The sequence below is a fragment of the Staurois parvus genome, unplaced genomic scaffold, assembly GCF_062004578.1.
Source record: "Staurois parvus isolate SC_StPar_1 unplaced genomic scaffold, SC_StPar_1.0 ptg000454l, whole genome shotgun sequence".
Lineage (NCBI taxonomy): Eukaryota > Metazoa > Chordata > Amphibia > Anura > Ranidae > Staurois > Staurois parvus.
Window position 1 is genome coordinate 8,472,564 of NW_028318250.1, and position 18,230 is coordinate 8,490,793.

At 44.0% G+C, this 18,230-nt stretch overlaps 2 protein-coding genes across 3 annotated transcripts in view; one reads left to right on the forward strand and one right to left on the reverse strand.

Annotated features, from left to right (window-relative positions):
• AIRIM (AFG2 interacting ribosome maturation factor) overlaps positions 1-3,828 on the reverse strand; it is a 39,244-nt gene extending 35,416 nt beyond the window's left edge. For both annotated transcript variants that reach the window (XM_089688803.1, XM_089688802.1), the window contains exon 1: positions 3,726-3,828. The gene's annotated coding sequence lies outside the window, so the exon portion shown is untranslated. The remainder of the gene's footprint in view (positions 1-3,725) is intronic.
• A 69-nt stretch (positions 3,829-3,897) lies between these two features.
• The window catches only part of SNIP1 (Smad nuclear interacting protein 1), a 29,616-nt gene continuing 15,283 nt past the window's right edge, over positions 3,898-18,230 (forward strand). Inside the window, exons 1-2 of the mRNA XM_089688804.1 lie at positions 3,898-4,203; positions 17,396-17,504. Of these exons, the coding sequence (XP_089544930.1) occupies positions 4,028-4,203; positions 17,396-17,504 (285 nt within the window). The 5' untranslated portion in view covers positions 3,898-4,027. The remainder of the gene's footprint in view (positions 4,204-17,395; positions 17,505-18,230) is intronic.

Consider the following 18,230-nt stretch of genomic DNA (forward strand, 5'->3'; position numbering starts at 1 on the left):
TTGTCCTTTTCACCAACTCCTGACAAAGGACTGGCCAATCTCACACCATGCTGTCACTTACGTAACAATGCCAATCTCAGCTGCACCCTGCACAAAGATTGTCCAGCTCCTGGGACCACAATCTAGGTGCCAGCAGCCTGAGAGCAATTCTCACTTTATTAAGTTAACTAAGCAATTAACTTTTTAAATTTCCACCACCACCTTTTAACTCAGAAGAAGGAAACAATCTTAGCAATAACAACTATGATTTTAGAATAAATGTCTGTAACACACACGGTCACCACAGACAGGTATATTCAAAGGATTATACTACAGTAGCACTCTTCAAAAGACAGGGATTCTTTTCGTTTGCAGTAGTGCATTTAGAGACAATTTCAACACCTTTCAAAATAGGGGTTAATAATAAAAAAATGGTGCAAATAAAATAATTACAAAAACAAAGATATCATAAAGTAACAAAAAGAACAAGCAACAGCAAGACAAAGAGGTGAAAAAAGGCAAATACTTGCAAAGTCCTTGGTTTTATCAAGGGTGAGCAAGGTGTTATCGACTCTCATAACTTGATAGATGTTCCTTGGTTGATGGTACATGACAGCTGTCAAGTTTTGAAGCACTCTCTTTTTCTCCCGGAAGGGGGTGTCAGAGACCACCTGACCAATTAAGTGGTTAAGAAGTGGTCATGGGGGTGTCACCGTGTTTATGACTGTATCATGGCCTTCCTTATACACAGTTTCATACTAATATTAATATTTTCGATGTACAGGTTACATTCTGGAAACTGGTAATTATTGTGCAGCATTATATTTTATGTCCAGCAATACCAAACACAAAGTATACTGGATAGGCCGATCACCCAGAAGGTAAGAGACTGCTGTCTCACCCTCCGTATGGACTAGCTTAGTCATGTATGACCTTGATTTGTACAGTAAGATATTCTTCATTCAAAAATACACTATATTTCCAAAAGTATTGGGACACCCCTCAGGTGTTCCAAACACCTCCATGGCCACAGGTGTAGAAAATCAAGCACCAAGGCATGAAGACTGCTTCTACATACATATGTGAAAGAATAGGTCGCTCTCAGCAGCTCAGTGAATTCAAGCATGGTACCTTTATAGGTTGCCACCTGTGCAATAAGTCCATCCGTGAAACTTCCTTGCTGCTAAATATTCCACAGTCAACTGTTAGTGGCATTATAACAAGGTGGAAGCAGCTGGGAACAACAGCAACTTAGCTAAGAAGTGGTAGGTCACGTAAGCGGGGTAAGTGAATGCTGACTCTCACAGTGCGCAGAAGTCACCAACTGTCTGCAGAGTCAGTAGCTAAAGACCTTCAAACTTTGTGTAGATTTCAGATTAGCACAATAACAGTGACTGGAGATCTTCATGGAATGGGTTTCCATGGCCGAGCATCTGCATCCAAGCCTTACATCATCTAGTGCAAAGCAAAGCATTGGATGCAGTTGTGTAAACCATGCCGCCCCTGAACTCTAGAGCAGTGGAGACGTTCTCTGGAGTGACGAATCATGCTTCTCTGGCAATCCGATGGACGTGTCTGGCTTTGGTGGTTGCCAGGAGAATGGTACTTGCCTGACTGCATTCTGACAAGTGTAACGTTTGATAGAGGTGGCATTATGGTGTGGGGTTTTATTTCAGGGGTTGGGCTTGGCCCCTTAGTTCCAGTGAAGGGAAGTCTTAAAGTGTCACCATACCAAGACATTTTGGACAATTTCATGCTCCCAACTTTGTGGGAAGAGTTTGGGGATGGCCCCTCCCTGTTCCAACATGACTGTGCACCAGTGCACAAAGCAAGGTCCATAAAGACATGGATGAGCGAGTTTGGGGTGGAGGAACTTGACTGGCCTGCACAGAGTACTGACCTCAACCTGATAGAACACCTTTGGGATGATTTAGAGAGAAGACTATGAGCCAGGCCTTCTTGTCCGACATCAGTGCCTGACCTCACAAATGTGCTTCTGGAAGAATGGTCAAACATTCCTATAGACACACTCCTAAACCTTGTGGACAGCCTTTCCAGAAGAGTTGAAGCTATTATAGCTGCAAAGGGTGAGCCAACTCAATATTGAACCCTACGGACTAAGACTGGGATGCCATTAAAGTTCATGTGTGTGTAAAGGCAGGTGTCCTAATACTTTTGGCAGTACAGCATATACTTAATAGTAATGCGTCTTGGTCCTGTTTGATTTTATGAATTGTGTGTGGATTTTGTTGTCAATTAGGCAGAGGTCTCAGAGAGGTCGCCTGACTGCTTTCTGGGTAAACATTTTATGGCACGCTATGTGTTCCTAGTGCTTTGAGTGCCTTACAAACCATTGGTTACAGAACTGAAGGATTTTGTCATAGCTTTATGATAGTTCAGAGGGAAGTGTTAATCTGTGTTTTTTTATGGCAGAAACTAACAGACATCCTGCCAGAACACACTTGGCTGTTTACAACTCAGACAAAGGCCTGTGTTCTGGTGTTTGCTGTCCCTAAGTTGAGATAACAGGCTGTTTTGAAGTGTGTTAAAAGTTAAGGCTATGAATTGGAGAGGGAGGGGTTAAGATCCCTGGGCTCATGAAAAATATGGCTGAGGCCTGAACAAAATGGAGGTCGCCTAGAACTTTCATGTGCCTATTGTGCACAACCATTACATATGGGTTGGAAAAAAAAAACTTATACTCACCTAGGTGGATGGAGCATCCATCTGACCCACACTGGCTCCAAGACTGAGATCAAAGACCACTGATCACTCAGTTCTCAGTGTTCATTGAACAGAGAGTGGTGACTGTCAGCCACCAGCTCTCTGTTCTGCCCCTCCAACGCTCACTGTAGCACTCGGCTGTGGAGGGGGCGAAAGCAGCTGGCTCAGGCTCTTGGCGGATCGCTGAGAGGCTGAGCCAGGTGCCGGTCCAGACATCTCCATCGACCATATGGTTAGGATCTTTGCAGAGCCTGGACCAGCTCTGTGATGTCACTTAACAGCAGACTTTAGCCTGTTTTCAGCTGAAAATGGGTCACAGGAGTGCAGGACAAACTGCACTCCTGTAACCTACAGGAGAAGTATACCCAAAATAGTTTTGGCTATACGTCTCCTCTAAAGTGATACTAAACTCACGACCCTGCATTCACTATATCTGGTCTCCCACAGTACAAAAAACATGGAAATACAATTATTTTAGTAAACAAACTGCTTAATACTTTTTCTCATCAACAGCATATAGCAGTCTTGTGACTTCTATCAGTGTCCAGCTGAGCATTGGTTAAAGCTTGTAGGAGGAGTTTTCATTCTCTTTAGACTGTCCTATGAGGCAGCATAACCATTGACCCTCTGCCTGGACAGTGCTGGTTGGCCCGGTGCTTATCACATGCACCCTTCCCAAAAAAAACTCTATAGCAATACACACCAAGCTAAGCATGTGCAGAGTGCCTCTTAGGGCTCTGTACTATCAGCAGATGGACTGGGGACAGTAAAAGAAGGGTAGGATCGGAGAAGACAGGATCGAACAACCTTTTTAGATGATGCAGAGGATTAACCTCTTAGGTTCCACAGTGAGTATAACAAGCATGCTATACAGCATCTACAGAGTTTACTTTTGTGGGTTTGGAAACACTTTATGTCAGCCATTAAAGGGTATCCAAACTATCTGCACTAGCCAGAATGATAAAATACTGTATCACTGCTACCCATTAAACCTACAAATATATTCCATTTCCCGAACTCACATGCAACAGATACTCCACACATTACCGGCTCATACACAACACTCCACGATGATGACAGCGTGCTGGACGAATCAAGGGAGGTCACGTGACGCAAAGACTTCCGCCCCCTCGCGGATCACATGATCTCCTCCTTGCCCTGCGCACACCCGGAAGCTGTTGTCCGCCCTAAGGTTTGCGTCACCATTCCCGGCATTCTTTGCCGCTTCCGGAGACCAAGCCGTCTGTGGAGTTCGCTTGGTATCCGAGAGGACGGCTAGTGGGTTTGTTGGCGACCGAAGTGGTCTCGGGATTGTAAAAGAGCTATGAAGGAGCTGAAGGAAGAGGAGAGATACCGGAAGAGGAGGGTGCCTAGTCCGGAGACGGTCTCGGTGAAGAAGGAGAGGATGAGCCCGGCTAGGCCTCACCGGGCACGTCGGAGTTCCAGCTCCGGGAGCAGCGGAGGAGAATCCCCCCAACCACAGCCCCGGGGGAGGAGCAGGTGAGACTGTGAGAGAAGGGAGTTCAGAGGAGATTAAGGAGTCTACTTGAATGCAGTACAACGCCATCCCGGTATGTCAGGGGGAGGCTGGGCACCCACGGTGAAGTCTGCTGAAAAACCGCCAACACAGTCCTTTCCTAAACGACCCTTTAACAGAAGATGTAAATCCTAACTGACATTTAGGCCCCCCTTGTAGAAAGCAGAGGTATGGTCATACAACTGCAAACCCTTACCTTGTAAAACAACCTATTCAGCTTAATCACTTGCCCTCTGGAAGATTTACCCCCCCTGCCTGACCAGGCCATTTGTATCCTCTTTAACCTCTTGCCGCCCAGCCACTGCATTAAAATGGTGGCAGGGCGGCACGGCTGCGCAAAAGCACGTTTTAAACGTGCTCCAGAGGTTTTCACGGGCAGGGGGCGCGCGCACGCTCCCGCCGACCCGCGGGTGTCACGATTTGATCCCGGAGGGATCAATCATCCGGTTTCAGCCTGTGATGTCCGGCTGAAATCAGATGATCGGTCCCTGTCCTGTCCTGTGTTGACATTTACACAAGACAGGATATGATGTCATTCTTCTCTGCCTGGGCACATTCCGTCCCAGAGAGAGAAGACAGAAAAACTGTGAGTACAAAAGCACTACACAGACAGAACACTCTAGGACACATTTAACCCCCTGATCGCCCTCCCCCCAGTTAACCCCTTCACTGCCCTGTCACCAGTGTCATTGATCAGTGAACAGATTTTTACTGATCACTGTATCAGTGTTGCTGGCGACTTCCAATAGTGTTAGTGCCCCTCCCAGATAGCGCCAGTTTGCTCATTAGTACACCAGTAATCCCCTTTAACCCCTTCATCGCCCCCCCCCCCAGTTAACCCCTTCACTGCCCTGTCACCAGTGTCATTGATCAGTGAACAGATTTTTACTGATCACTGTATCAGTGTCGCTGGCGACTTCCAATAGTGTTAGTGCCCCTCCCAGATAGCGCCAGTTTGCCCGCTAGTACACCAGTAATCCCGTTTAACCCCTTGATCGCCCCCCCTAACTTTGAGTTTACAATATATTTTTTAGAGCTGAAAGTAGAAAATATTGTTTTTTTGTTTTTTTTTCAAAATTTTTGTGTTTTTTTGTTTATAGCGCAAAAAATAAAAAGCGCACAGGTGATAAAATACCACCAAAAGAAAGCTCTATTTGTGTGAAAAAAAGGATGTAAATTTCGTTTGGGTACAGCATTGCATGACCACGAAATTATCATTTGAATTCGTGCAGCGCCAAACAGCAAAAAAAGGCCTGGTCATTAAGGGGGGTAAATCCTCAGGAGCTCAAGTGGTTAAATCCATCCTATAGCAGAAATACTGCTACATGGTGGACTCCCTGCGCAAAATCACATGTATGTATACGTGATTCGTGCTCCCGCAGTGACCACAGGCCGATGGCGCGCATGCCATGATTTGGTGCTTGACTGATCAATCATCAGATTCAGGCTAGTGATGTTCGGCCTGGATCTGCTGATTGATCCCTGCCCTATCGGAGATGATGCAATTTTCTTTCTCTGGGCAAATTCTGTCTCAGAGAGAAGAAAGCAGAGACCTGTGAGTAAAACACTACACATTTACAGTAAAACACATTTAGGACACATTTAACGCCCTGATTGTCCCCAGTTAACCCCTTAACTGCCCTGTCACCAGTGTCATTAGTACAGTGTACAGATTTTTAGCGTTGGCGTCCCTCCCAAATAGCGTCAGATTGCCCGTCACCACACAGTCATCACATTTAACCCCTTGATTGCCAAGAACATGCTTGCATACACAAACCTCCATTGCTAGTATGGTGCCTGAATGGATCAATATCTTTGATCAGATCAGCACTATACCAGCGCTTACATTAGTATAGAGTCCCCAAAAACGCAGCATTAGCGGTATCAGCCCCGGCACCTGCCAGCACCTGCGTTTAGCCTCTATGCTTAATCGCAGTGTTAGCAGAATCAGGCCTGATCTCTACTAGCACTTACAGGTAAATTTTTTGTAGCTGTTCAAGCAGTCCCTGACAGCCAGGTGCTCTTTTTCCCTTGAGTCGCACTAGGTATCTATAAATGTAGTGGCCAGAATGTCCCAACAAAAGGTACTCTAGTGAAGAGGCCTACAGGATTCTGAGCATGTCAGATGAGAGCGAAGGGGAAGCCTCATTGACAGAATCTGCCTCAGTATGTAAGCATCGGCACCCGGACAGGCAGCTCAGACGATGGAGAAGAGGTCCCTGCTAAGGTCAGGCATACCCGACTCTGTTCTTGAGATGTTACAATTGCATAATGATTCTCATATGCAGCAGAGTGCCAGTACCAGTGCTGCTTTACCTTTTGGTGAACTGGTGAGCACCAGCGACCTAGTACATCCTGGTCTTATACATACCAGCACTGCAATATCACTTGGTGACGTGGCTATTCCCATAAGTGCAGTACAAGCTGGTGCAGTGGGTAGCACAAGTAGTGTCCAGGGATGTGCAATTCATATCAAACAACGGCCAGGACATGTAGTTCTGGGCGCCAGGCAGGTAGGTTTTATTTTACCTTTAGCCCTGCTGTAGGCAAGCAGCAGGGCTCATGTGCCGCCCAATTGCTTCCACACAGCCCACAGTGCCAGCGGTTGTCCCCCTGCCTGCTATATGTCCCTGGCTCTGCTTGCCCATCTGTGGGCCCAGGACTAGTTTAGTGGGTGCCAGCGTTATGTCGGGATGCGGGTATAAAGAAGGGACAAGAGCGGACACGTCCATTCCCCTCCCCTTCTTGTCCTAACACTTCCGGGTCCCTGTTGACAGCTTCCTGGCCATTGAGGCTGGGAAAGAATGTAATGTGGTGTGATGTGCACTGTATTACATTCAGTGGAGCACAGGGGAGACACTGGGGCACCTACACATGAAACCAACGATTGTAATACACATGTTACATATCGCTGCAGCGAAAGGGATAGAGGATAAGCCCAACACTCCTCTTTCCTGACGAGCAGCTTATCAGTGCTCATTGCACTGCAAGGTCTCTCCCCTCCCTGCCAGTCCCTGGTGCGGTGCTGGAGACAGACAGGGAGGGGAGGAGGAGATAAACAGCGCAATGTTAAAAATATTACACATTTAAGTCACCATAAAGCCCCTTTCCTTTTTAAAAGCCCCAGACATTCCATAAAGCACCTAAGATTTAAATACGGTTTTGGTTAAAATGTATTTTTTTTATTAGGACAAGTAGATTGCCATGAGGGACAAGTAGATTTGGACACCAATTTAGTCCTTGGACAAGTAGTTTTTACAAAAAATTTCCACACCCCTGAGTGTCCCACAGCCACCAAGAATTCTCGCAAAGGCCTGTAGAACTCTTAATGTCCTTCCGGATGTGCTTTCAAATCCTGATTGGCAGCCCACAAATTCTGCAGTACCCGTAGTTCCCCCATTCACTGCCCATCCTGGAATTCAGAAGGAAACATCAAATTTAACTAGTTCCCTTTATTTTTTTGGAGCGTTTTTTCATGGAAGATCTGTATGCATTGATTGTGGTTCGAAGCAATTTATATGCACAACAGTTTATAGCTGCCAACCCAATTCAAACCATGCCAGACCATTTGCATGGAAATCTATTACGGTTTCTGAATATAACGGGTTTTTTTTTGGGGCCTAACCCTCAACATGGGCATTAATAAAAAAAAAAAAACGAATTGCGGTTGTATTGGTCCACAGACCTGATTCATCATATGCCTTTGCTCTCTGCTGCCATAGCCAGGCATAGATATGAGAATATAAAGTGATTTATGCATTTCATCGACAATACACTGTCGCCATCGAGGTGACCCTCAATTCACCAGCTCCACAAAATTCGGCTTCGTAAATCACCTTAACCAAAGATTTGCAGATATCTATACTCCACAACAAAACATCTGTGTTGATGAGTCCCTCATTAGTTTTTCTGGCCGCCTTGCATTCAAACAATTTCTCCCCAGCAAGCTTGCCAGATATGGGGTCAAGATGTATAAGCCCTGTGAGAGGGCAACAGGCTATGCATATAAGTTTTGGATTTACGAAGGAAAAGATAGTCATGTGGAGCGCCACAAATGCCCAGACTACATGGGGAGCAGTGGCAAGATAGTTTAGGACTTGGTGTCATCCTTTTTCCATATGGGGTACAACTTATACGTAGACAATTTTTTTTGAAGTTTGCCACTATTTAGACATTTGTACAATCTTGGAATTTGCGCATGTGGCACCGTGCAACCTAATTGCCGGGGCTTCCCCCAATGGCTTGTAAATACCCATCTTAGAAAGGGGGAAAAAACCTGATGATTGCTCGCAGTGAAGTGGAAGGACAAAGGGTTTTTTTTTCGCCCTGTCTTCCATTCATGCAGGCACGACCATCCAAATTGCCATGGCAGCTGGTGTTGTTTAGAAGCCCCTCAGTGACTAGATAATGAAGTCATACTTAGTTTTCCAAAAAGCCAGATACTGGTAAAAAAAAAAAGTGTTTATTTCAATTGGCTCTATATTATGCTTTTGTGCTTTACAAAGCAACTGGACAAAGTGGCTCCTTCCTAAAATTCCAGGAAGAGATCATCACGGCTCTTTTGTATCCAGAAGGTGCTTTGGCCCAAACCCCCAACCCAGATGCAGTTAGCCAGCTGCATGAAAGGCATTTTCCCGATGCCATTCCTGGTACCCCAACCCAAAGGACACCCCAAAAAAGATGTCTGTAGCAGACACAGAATTAGGCGTGACACCCGCTTTTTTTTTTTTTTGTCCCTCCTGTCCTGGCCAACCTGGTCTCTGCCTCAAGGCACTACCATACACTAGTTCACTATTAGTATAGAATACAGCATGGCATGCTACAAATTTTTGGAAAATGAAGAGAAAATAAAAACATATTTTTTCTTTTTCAAAACCTTGTGAGAAAAAAATTAGATCTGCAAAATACTCACCATGCCTCTTATTAAATTCCTTTGAGTGTCTACTTTCCAAAAAGGGGTAATCTGGGGGGGAGGTTGTATTATCCTGGCATTTCATGGCCTCCAAATCTGTGATGTGAAGTGAGGAACTTGCGCACCTTCAGGCTTTCAAAGTGGTCATTGGATTTTAGGCTCCTGAACGTGGCTTGGCTCCCAAAAAGTCTCACACAATTGGTATCCCCATACTCTGTAGAAGTAGAAGATTGTAACTTGGGGTGTAATTCCACATATACCCATGGCATGTGTGAGCAATGTATTATTTAATTGACAACTTTGTGTTGACAAAAAAGGTTTTTATTTTTTTTATTTTCCAAAAACTTGTGGAAAAAAATACATCTTCCATGGACTCAACATGCCTCTCAGCAGATAGCTTAGGGTGTCTACTTTCCGAAAAGGGGTCATTTGGGGGTGTTTGTACTGCCCTGGTATTTTAGCACCTAAAGAAATGTGATAGGCAGTCAGAAAGTAAAAGCTATACCATAGTTTGTAGATGCTTTAACTTTCACACAAACCAATTAATATGCAGGTATTGGGATTTTTTTTCACCAAAGACATGTAGCAAAATACATTTTGGCCTAAATTTATGACGAAATTTGAGTTTATTGGATATTTTTTTATGATAGAAATGAAAATATATCGGGGGGGGGGGGGGGGTTTTCAGAATTTTTGGTCTTTTTTTGTTTATAGTGCAAAAAAGAACCCCAGAGGTGATCAAATGCCACCAAAAGAAAGCACTGTTTGTGTGAAAAAAGGACATAAATTTCATTTATGTACAGTATTGCATGACCGCGCAATTGTCAGTTAAACTGGTGCAGCGCCGTATAGCAAAAAGAGGCGTAAATTCTAATATCTGGCGCAATTTGTAGACGCGATAACTTTCACACAAACTAATATACACCTTATTAGGATTTTTTTTCCAAAGACATGTAGAAAAATACATTTTGGCCTAAACTTTATGGCAAAATTTGAGTTTATAGGATTTTGTTTATAACAGAAATGAGAAAATATCGGGGGTTTTCTTTCAAAAGTTTTTTGTTTATAGCGCTAAAAAAACCCCAGAGGTGATCAAATACTACCAAAAGAAAGCTCTATTTGTGTGAAAAAAGGACCTAAATTTCATTTATATACAATATTGCATGATTGCACAATTGTCAGTTAAACTAAACAGCGCTGTATAGCAAAAAATGGCGTACATTGCAGTATCTATACCATAGTTTATAAACGCTATAACTTTCACACAAAGCAATCAGTATACATTTATTGGGATTTTTTTTTATCAAGACACGTAGCAGAATACATTTTGGCCTAAATGTATAACTAACTTTGAGTTTACTATATTTTTTTATAGCTAAAAGTAAAAAATAAAGTTTTTTTTTTTTTTTTTCAACATTTTCAGTCTTTTTTCGTTTATAGCGCAAAAAATAAAAAGCACACAGGTGATCAAACACCACAGAAAGAAAGCTCTATTTGTGTGAAAAGAGACATAAATTTTGTTTTTGTACAGCATTGCGTGACTGCGCAATTACCAGTTGAAATAGTGCAACACCGAATAGCAAAAAAAGTCCTGGTCAGGAAGGGGGGTAAATCATCTGGAGGGTTACTGATACGGTGCTGTGTTACTTTAACTGACAACTGCACTGTCATGCAAACTACATAAATTAAACTTATGTCATTTTTTTCTCCACAAATAGAGCTTTCTCTACGCAGAGATCACCTACAGAGAGCATCTGCAAATGGCAGTATGTATACTGGATTTTTTTTTTCTTTAATATATACTAGTAATGGTGGTGATCAGCAACTTATAGCGGGACTGCGGTGGGCATTCACACTGAGTGGGTACTGACTAACTGCCACTAACATCTCCAGTGGCACTAATACAGTGGTCAGTGCTAATAAAAAGCACTGATACAGTACTAATAACACTGGGCAGGAAGGGGTTAACATATGGGGCGATCAAAGGGTTAACAGTGTGCTGTTTTGTGCTTACTGTGTGCTTTTTTTTTTTTTTTTTTACTAGGGGGTGTGCTGCTTTCTATCTCTCAGATGTGCAGAGAGATACAAAGCACCATGTCCCTGCTGACAGAAGAGAGACCTGTGTTTACACACAGGTCTCTACCCTGAATCGCTGGCCAGGACCGTTGATTGACATCTCGAGAAACCAATGACAGCGCAGGTAGGGCGGTGCACACACCCTACCTGGATAAGCAAAATCACATATTTTTATTATTATTATACAGGATTTATATAGCACCAACAGTTTGCTCAGCACTTTACAATATAAAGGGAGACAATACAGCAACAATACAGTTCAATACACGAGGGTTAGGAGGGCCCTGCTCCTTGGAGCTTACATTCTAAGAGGGAGAGGCTGGTGGTACAAAAGGTAATAACTGTGGGGGATGGACTGGTAGTAGGAATAGAAGATTCTGTTATTAGCTGAAGGCAGGATGGGCTTCCCTGAAGAGATAGGGGAGTGGGTAGAGTAGGCAATAGTGTGATAGATTGGGGTAGAGAGTTCCAGAGGATGGGAGAAGTCCTGGAGAATAGTATGGGAGGAGGAGACAAGGGAGCTAGAGAGCAGGAGGTCGTGGGAGAAGCAGAGATGACAGTTTGGGTGATATTTGGAGACAAGATTGGTGTGATATTTGGAGACAAGATTGGTGATGTAATTTGGGGCAGAGATATAAATGGTTGTATATGTTCTTGTTATTGTTTTGAATTTTATTCTTTGGTCAATGGGAAGCCAGTGGAGGGATTGGCAGAGAGGGGTGGCAGATATGGAATGGTTAGTAAGGTGGATGAGTCTGGCAACAGCTGCAGAGGAGATAGCCTGCAATTAGGTAGGCCAATGAGGAGGGAGTTACAATAGTCAAGGCAAGAGATAACAAGGGAGTGAATAAGTTGCTTAGTAGTTTCAGAGGTTGAAAACGGGCATATCTTTGAAATGTTGCGGAGGTGAAGTCTACAAGATTTGGACAGTGATTGGATTTGGGACTGAAAGGACAGATGGGAGTTTAGGATTACACCTAGCACCCTGGCATGAGGGGAGGGACTGATGGTTGTGCTATTGATCTTGATGGAGAAGTCAGGGGAGGAGGGCACGGGCTGGAGGGAATAGTATGAGCTCAGTTTTAGAAAGTTTGAGGAAGTGGAGTGACATCCATGCCGATATGTCACTTAGTAGGTTAGTAATGCGAGAGGAGACTGAAGGGGTGAGGTGAGGAGTAGAAAGATAGATTTGTGTGTCATCAGCATAGAGATGGTACTTAAAGCAATGGGAGTTTATCAAGTGACCAAGGGAGGATGTGTAGATGGAGAAGAAAAGGGGTCCAAGGAAAGAACCTTGAGGGACCCCTACAGAAAGAGGAAGTGAAGAGGCTGTAACAGATATAGGTAACGCTGAAGGAGCGCTGTTATAGGTAGGAGGAGAACCAGGAGAGAGCAGAGTCTCTGGGGCCAAGAGAGTGGAGTTTTTTGAAGAGGAGGGGATGGTCAACAGTATTAAAAGCCGCAGATAGGTCAAGTAGTAAGAGTATAGAGTAGTGGCCATTGGTTTTAGCCATTAGTAAATCATTAGTGAGTTTTAGTAGGGCAGTTTCAGTGGAGTGTAGTGAGCGAAAGCCAGACTGTAAAGGGTCAAGAAGGTTGTTGTCGGTGAGGTGGGAGCTCAGGCGATTGTAGACTAAGCGTTCTAAGAGTTGAGGTAAATGGGAGTAGGGAGATGGGTCTTCAGTTGTTCAGGTTGGTATGGTCAGCGAGGGTTTCTTTAAGTATGGGAGTTATGTGCACATGCTTTAGAGAGGAGGGGAAGGCACGAGTAGAGAGGGAAAGATTGAAGATGCGAGTAAGGGAGCATAGGATTGAAGGAGAGGGTGAAAATAGTAGTTGTGAGGGGGCAGGTAGTGAGACAGGCTTCTGAGAAAACCTTAGTGTCCTCTTCGGTAGTAGCAAGGTCAAAAGAGGAAAGTGTTGAGGGAGGTTTAGTATAAGGTATGCTAAGTTGGATGGATGTCTGTGCAGTGGCGATGCCCCTACGAATTGCGTCAATCTTGTTTTTGAAATTTTTTGCAATCTCCTGAGCAGTGAGTGAGGTACTGGGTGGAGGTGGAGAAAGTAGAGAAGCGACAAGGAGGACTGGATGACAAGGTATTAATAAGAGCGGCAAAGTAGGTTTGTTTGGCAGCATGCATGGATGAATTTTATGTTAAGAAAGCAGATTTATATAGGGTGAATGCTTGCTGAGATTTGGTTTTACGCCACAAGCACTCCAGTGCACAACTATGTCGCTTAAGATTTCTGATGTCCGTCTGCCACGGTTGTATTGGTCGGGGGCCTGATGCTTTTGTAATTAGAGGAGCAAGTGAGTCTAGTGTGGATGAAAGCAAACTGTTGTAGACAGCAGCGGCCAGGTCAGGACAGGGGAGAGATTCTGTCATAGAGGCGGTCAGTTGCAGAGTGGAAAAGAGAAGGGTTTAATTTGTGAAAGTTTCTGCGGGTAATTGTTTAGTGCTTGGAGGAATAGGTGTTTGAAGACGAGGACACTGTGAAGGTGATGAGATTGTGATCAGAGAGAGGAAAGGGGGTGTCTGTGAGGTTGTAGGAAATGCAAAGATGGGAGAAAACCAGGTCTATTGTATTCCCATCAGAGTGAGTGGAGGACTGTGTCCATTGTGTTAAGGCGAAAGATGAGATTAGGTTGAAGAGTTGGGATGTAGCCGGGTTGTTCACATTTAATGGGGATGTTAAAATCTCCAAGAATGATAGTGGGTAGTTCAGAGGAGAGATAGTAGGGTAGCCAGGCAGAGAAATCATCAAGAAAGCGGGACACCAGTCCAGGAGGCCGATAGATCACTGCAATCCTCAGAGAAATAGGAGACAACAGCCGGATGCAGGGAGTCTCTAAAGAAGAGAAGGATAGAGAGGGAGGGTTATGGAGGACTTGAAAGGTGCTCAGTGGGGATAGAAGCAAACCAACTGCACCTCCTTTCTGACTACTGGATCTGGGTGAGTGAGTCCAGAGAAGGCCTCCATAGGAAAGTGCTGCTGGAGAAGAAGAATCTGCTGCTTGAAGCCAGGTTTCTGTAATTGCTAGTAGGTTAAGGGAGCGGGAGACAAAAAGGTCATGGACAGAGGTGAGCTTATTACAGACAGAGCGGGCATTCCAGAGTGCACGTGAAAAAGGGAGGAGGTTTTAGTATTGACATTAAATTGAGTGAATTGCAGCTATTCCTGGAGGGAGGAATGTACCTTGTGTGGGAGATACTGGAGGACCAGGGTTTTGGGTAGATATCCCCAGAGGTTAGGAGAAGAAGGAGGGTGAGGAAAGTAAGTTGGGAGCGGGATGTATATTAGCGCACATGCCTTCTTGTTCTGGTGTTTGGGTCAGCAAGTGAATAAAGTATCAACAGGAGGTGATGAGAGCAGTAGTAGGGAGATGGTAGAAGTGAGGGTGATATGTATAAGCTTTGGGGTGGAGCAGAGGGGTAAAGAAATGAGATTTTGAGAACAGAGGATAGTAATATGAAAAGGAGGAGTAGACGGGACATATTAAAAGGTACATGGAGTGGAATCAGACTTGTAGGAGATGTTTCCCAGGGTGTTTGCTTGCATGCCATCCAGCGTGCAGTAGAGCTCCTTGTTGTATCTTCTTGCTGCTTGGGTTATGCTGCTTTAGTTAAACTGCTGTGTTCAACTGGTGCTTCGCACTCCAGTAGAAAATGCACTCATGCAGGAAAAATGCCCCCTGTCTGTGACCTCCCCCATAAGCACTAATGACACTGGGCAGGAAGGGGTTAACATCTGGGGTGATGAAAGGGTTAACTGTGCTGTTTTGTGCTTACTGTGTTTTTTTTTTTCTCGTTTTTTTTTTACTAGTGGACTTGCTGCTTTCTATCTCTCTGCTGTGCAGAGAGATAGAAAGCAGCATGTCTCTGCTGACAGAAGAGAGACCTGTTTTTACACACAGGTCTCCTCCCTGTTAGCTTCTCCAGAAATTGCAGAGTCCCAGCCATGAATCGCTGGCTGGGACCTGTTGATTGACATCTCGATAAACCAATCACATTGCGGGTAGGGCAGTGCACACACTCTACCCGGATAAGCAAAATCACGTATTTATACGTGATTTTGCATAGTGGGGCCACCCTGTAGCAGTATATCTGCTATAGGGCAGTCCTTAAATGGTTTAATATAGCAATGAAAGACAAAACATTTGTGTATAAATATTTAAAAAAAAAAAAGTATTTGTTTTTTATTATAAGTGATCACATTCCCTCTGTTCTCAGCTGCATAAGGACTAGGGGAGGAGAAACAGCAGTACTATGAGCTTCCCAGTGAAAGGCTGTGCATGGGGTGGGGGTTTATGGCAAGTCTCTCCTGCCTAGTGTGGTCAGTTTTTTTTTAATAGGAAAGGGACTGACAGGATCACCAGGGATTTCACTCAAAGGAAGCAATGCAAAGATAACAGGATACCTTTTCATACAAGTACACGCGACAGCAGGCACATATCAGGAATGTTGGGTTTACAAATTCTTTAAATTGGAACTAAAGTTCCACTGTACCACGCTGCAAGAAGGCAGCGTTTTTATTGCAGAAGAGACATGCAGTGTCTCTTCTGTAGTAAAACTCACCTATCTGCCTGCTGATAGCAATCCCCAGACTGTAAACTGCATTGTGCATGCGCAGCCCAGGGTGGCTGGCCCAATCCTGTGATAACTAGCTTCTGCGTATACAGAGGAGTGAGATCATCCCACACCAACCAATGAGGAGGCCCAACAACCAACGCACATGAGAAGAGGCCAGTGCCAGAGAATCTGTTGAAAAGGTGATTATCTCTTCCTTTGGATCCACTTTAAAGTGGTATTAAAGTCAGTCGAAGAAGAAAGAAAAAAGCACTGACAGTCAGGGTCCCTGGTAGCCTCTTCTGTCATAAAGCCTTGCCTGTCCTCGGTAATGTAGTCTGATGTGCACAGGTCAGACCACATTTACGGCACCCGCTCTTTGCCTTTTTGGTGTTTCGCATTCATGGGAGTGGTCAAAGAGGTGGAACTTGTAGGAAAGATCTGGCGAAGATGGAAGCATTCGGGACCAGCAGGAGCAGTGACAGCACAGCTCTGCAGAGCACTGTTTAACAGGTAAGTCTACCATAATGTGCCAGTATACAGTGCATAATAGCCACATTTTGGCATAAACCTGCAGGGTACCTGAAAATATTCTCTTAAACTGTGTTTATAAAAGAAAAACTGGTTCCCTTACAAGGTAATGTCATAATGTGCACCACATACTAGCCCATTAAGGCTGACTTACCTGGGAAACGCATCCTTCCAGCAAGGCCCTATCATCACCGACAGGGAATCCCCCCGGTCTAGCTTACTGGTTTATGGGCTTCGGCTGTTTAAATGGCTGAGCCGCGATAACATCGCACACGAATCAGCTGTGACAAAGCTCTCCCAGTGTACGGCTTGCCATCCATTGAAAACACAGTGCACATGCGCCAGTGATGGCTGTTTCACATGGGAGATATTTACTGTCCCTACAAGTAAGCCTTAATATAGGCTTACCTGTAGGTACAATTCAACAAAGGGAGTGGACTCCAAATTTAAAACCGCTTTAGGAAAAGTACAGAGGATCGCTTTATAGATGTGCTTGGCACTCCAAATGCTTTGGACCTCGATACAAGTGTAGTCTAAAAAAGTGGATGTTGGGGATGGGCGGATTAGGAAGGGGGGGTCCAATCACAATACCTGTCATATGACCAGCTTCTCCCCCATTTACAGAGCGCACTGTAACCCCATGAGACACTGCACACTGGGTTTTATGAACGGCGCCTAAAATAAAATGCCGCTGTGTGAAGTAATGCTGCAGTGTTCAGCGGAGAAAAGTTGGCAGTATCCACTACCTTTTTAAATGGATTGCTTTGTTTGCTAATGCTCCATGTATCATAAATGATACATAGACCAGGAAATTCACAAGGTGCTTCCTATGATTTCTTTATATTTTCATCATGCCTCCACACAACAAATGACAGGTTCATGTACCAGGTGGAAACAGGTACGTGATTTTGGGGGCAAGCTCTGCGTTCAGCAATGCACTGAGAACACAGTTTGCTTAATGCCTCTGTGCTTGCCTTCTCTGTATTTTAGGGTTCATTGCATATGGGGTCTCCTTCCTTTTTTTTTTTTTTTTTTTTTTTTATGCTAAGTATTTATTTTTTTATTTAGGTCACCTTTAAAAAAGAAAAAGAGTTATGTCAAGAGAAGCAAGTCTCCAAGGAGGAGAAACAGAAGTGATAGTAGAAGTCCACCACCTGTTCCTGTAAAAATAAAACAGGTAAATTCAGCATGAAAGGACCTGTATTAAAACTTGTAGAAAGGTTAAAAAAAAAAAGTGTATCTGTAGTTGTAAATGAAGGTATACATTTCTAGTACAAACGTTCTCTACTTGATTAGTGATATTTGTTTTTGTAAAAGCAAATGTAGTAAATTTTGTATCTGTACAACTAGCCTTTAAAATGTGTGATAACTGTGATGACCTATTTTTAAAAAACATTTTCTGAATTAGTACGAAGGATACTCATTACAACAAGGAGACAACCAGCTGATTTTTTTCAGCTGAAATAGTTTGCTCATAGGGCTAATGCAAAGGGATTAAAGTAGATGGCTTACTGAACCACTGTGGGGTTTATTTACTAAAGCTGGAGAGTGCAAAATCAGACTCACTTGCATAGAAGCCAATCGGCTTTCAGGCTTTATTGCCAAAGCTTAATCGAACAAGCTGAACTTGAATGTTGATTGGTTTCTATTCAGAATTGACTCTGATTTTGCACTCTCCAGCTTTAGTAAATAAACCCCACAGTGGTTCAGTAAGCCATCTACTTTAGTCCCTATGTATTAGCCCTATGCGTTGACTATTTCGACTATTTCAGCTGAAATAATGTGATGGGAATTAAAATCCACTAAAAGTAGTGCCGCTACACTGATGGGAATGTTTTCTTGGGGCTGTATGTCACAAACGACATCAAGATAGTGTATATAACGTATTTAGTGTAACCACCTG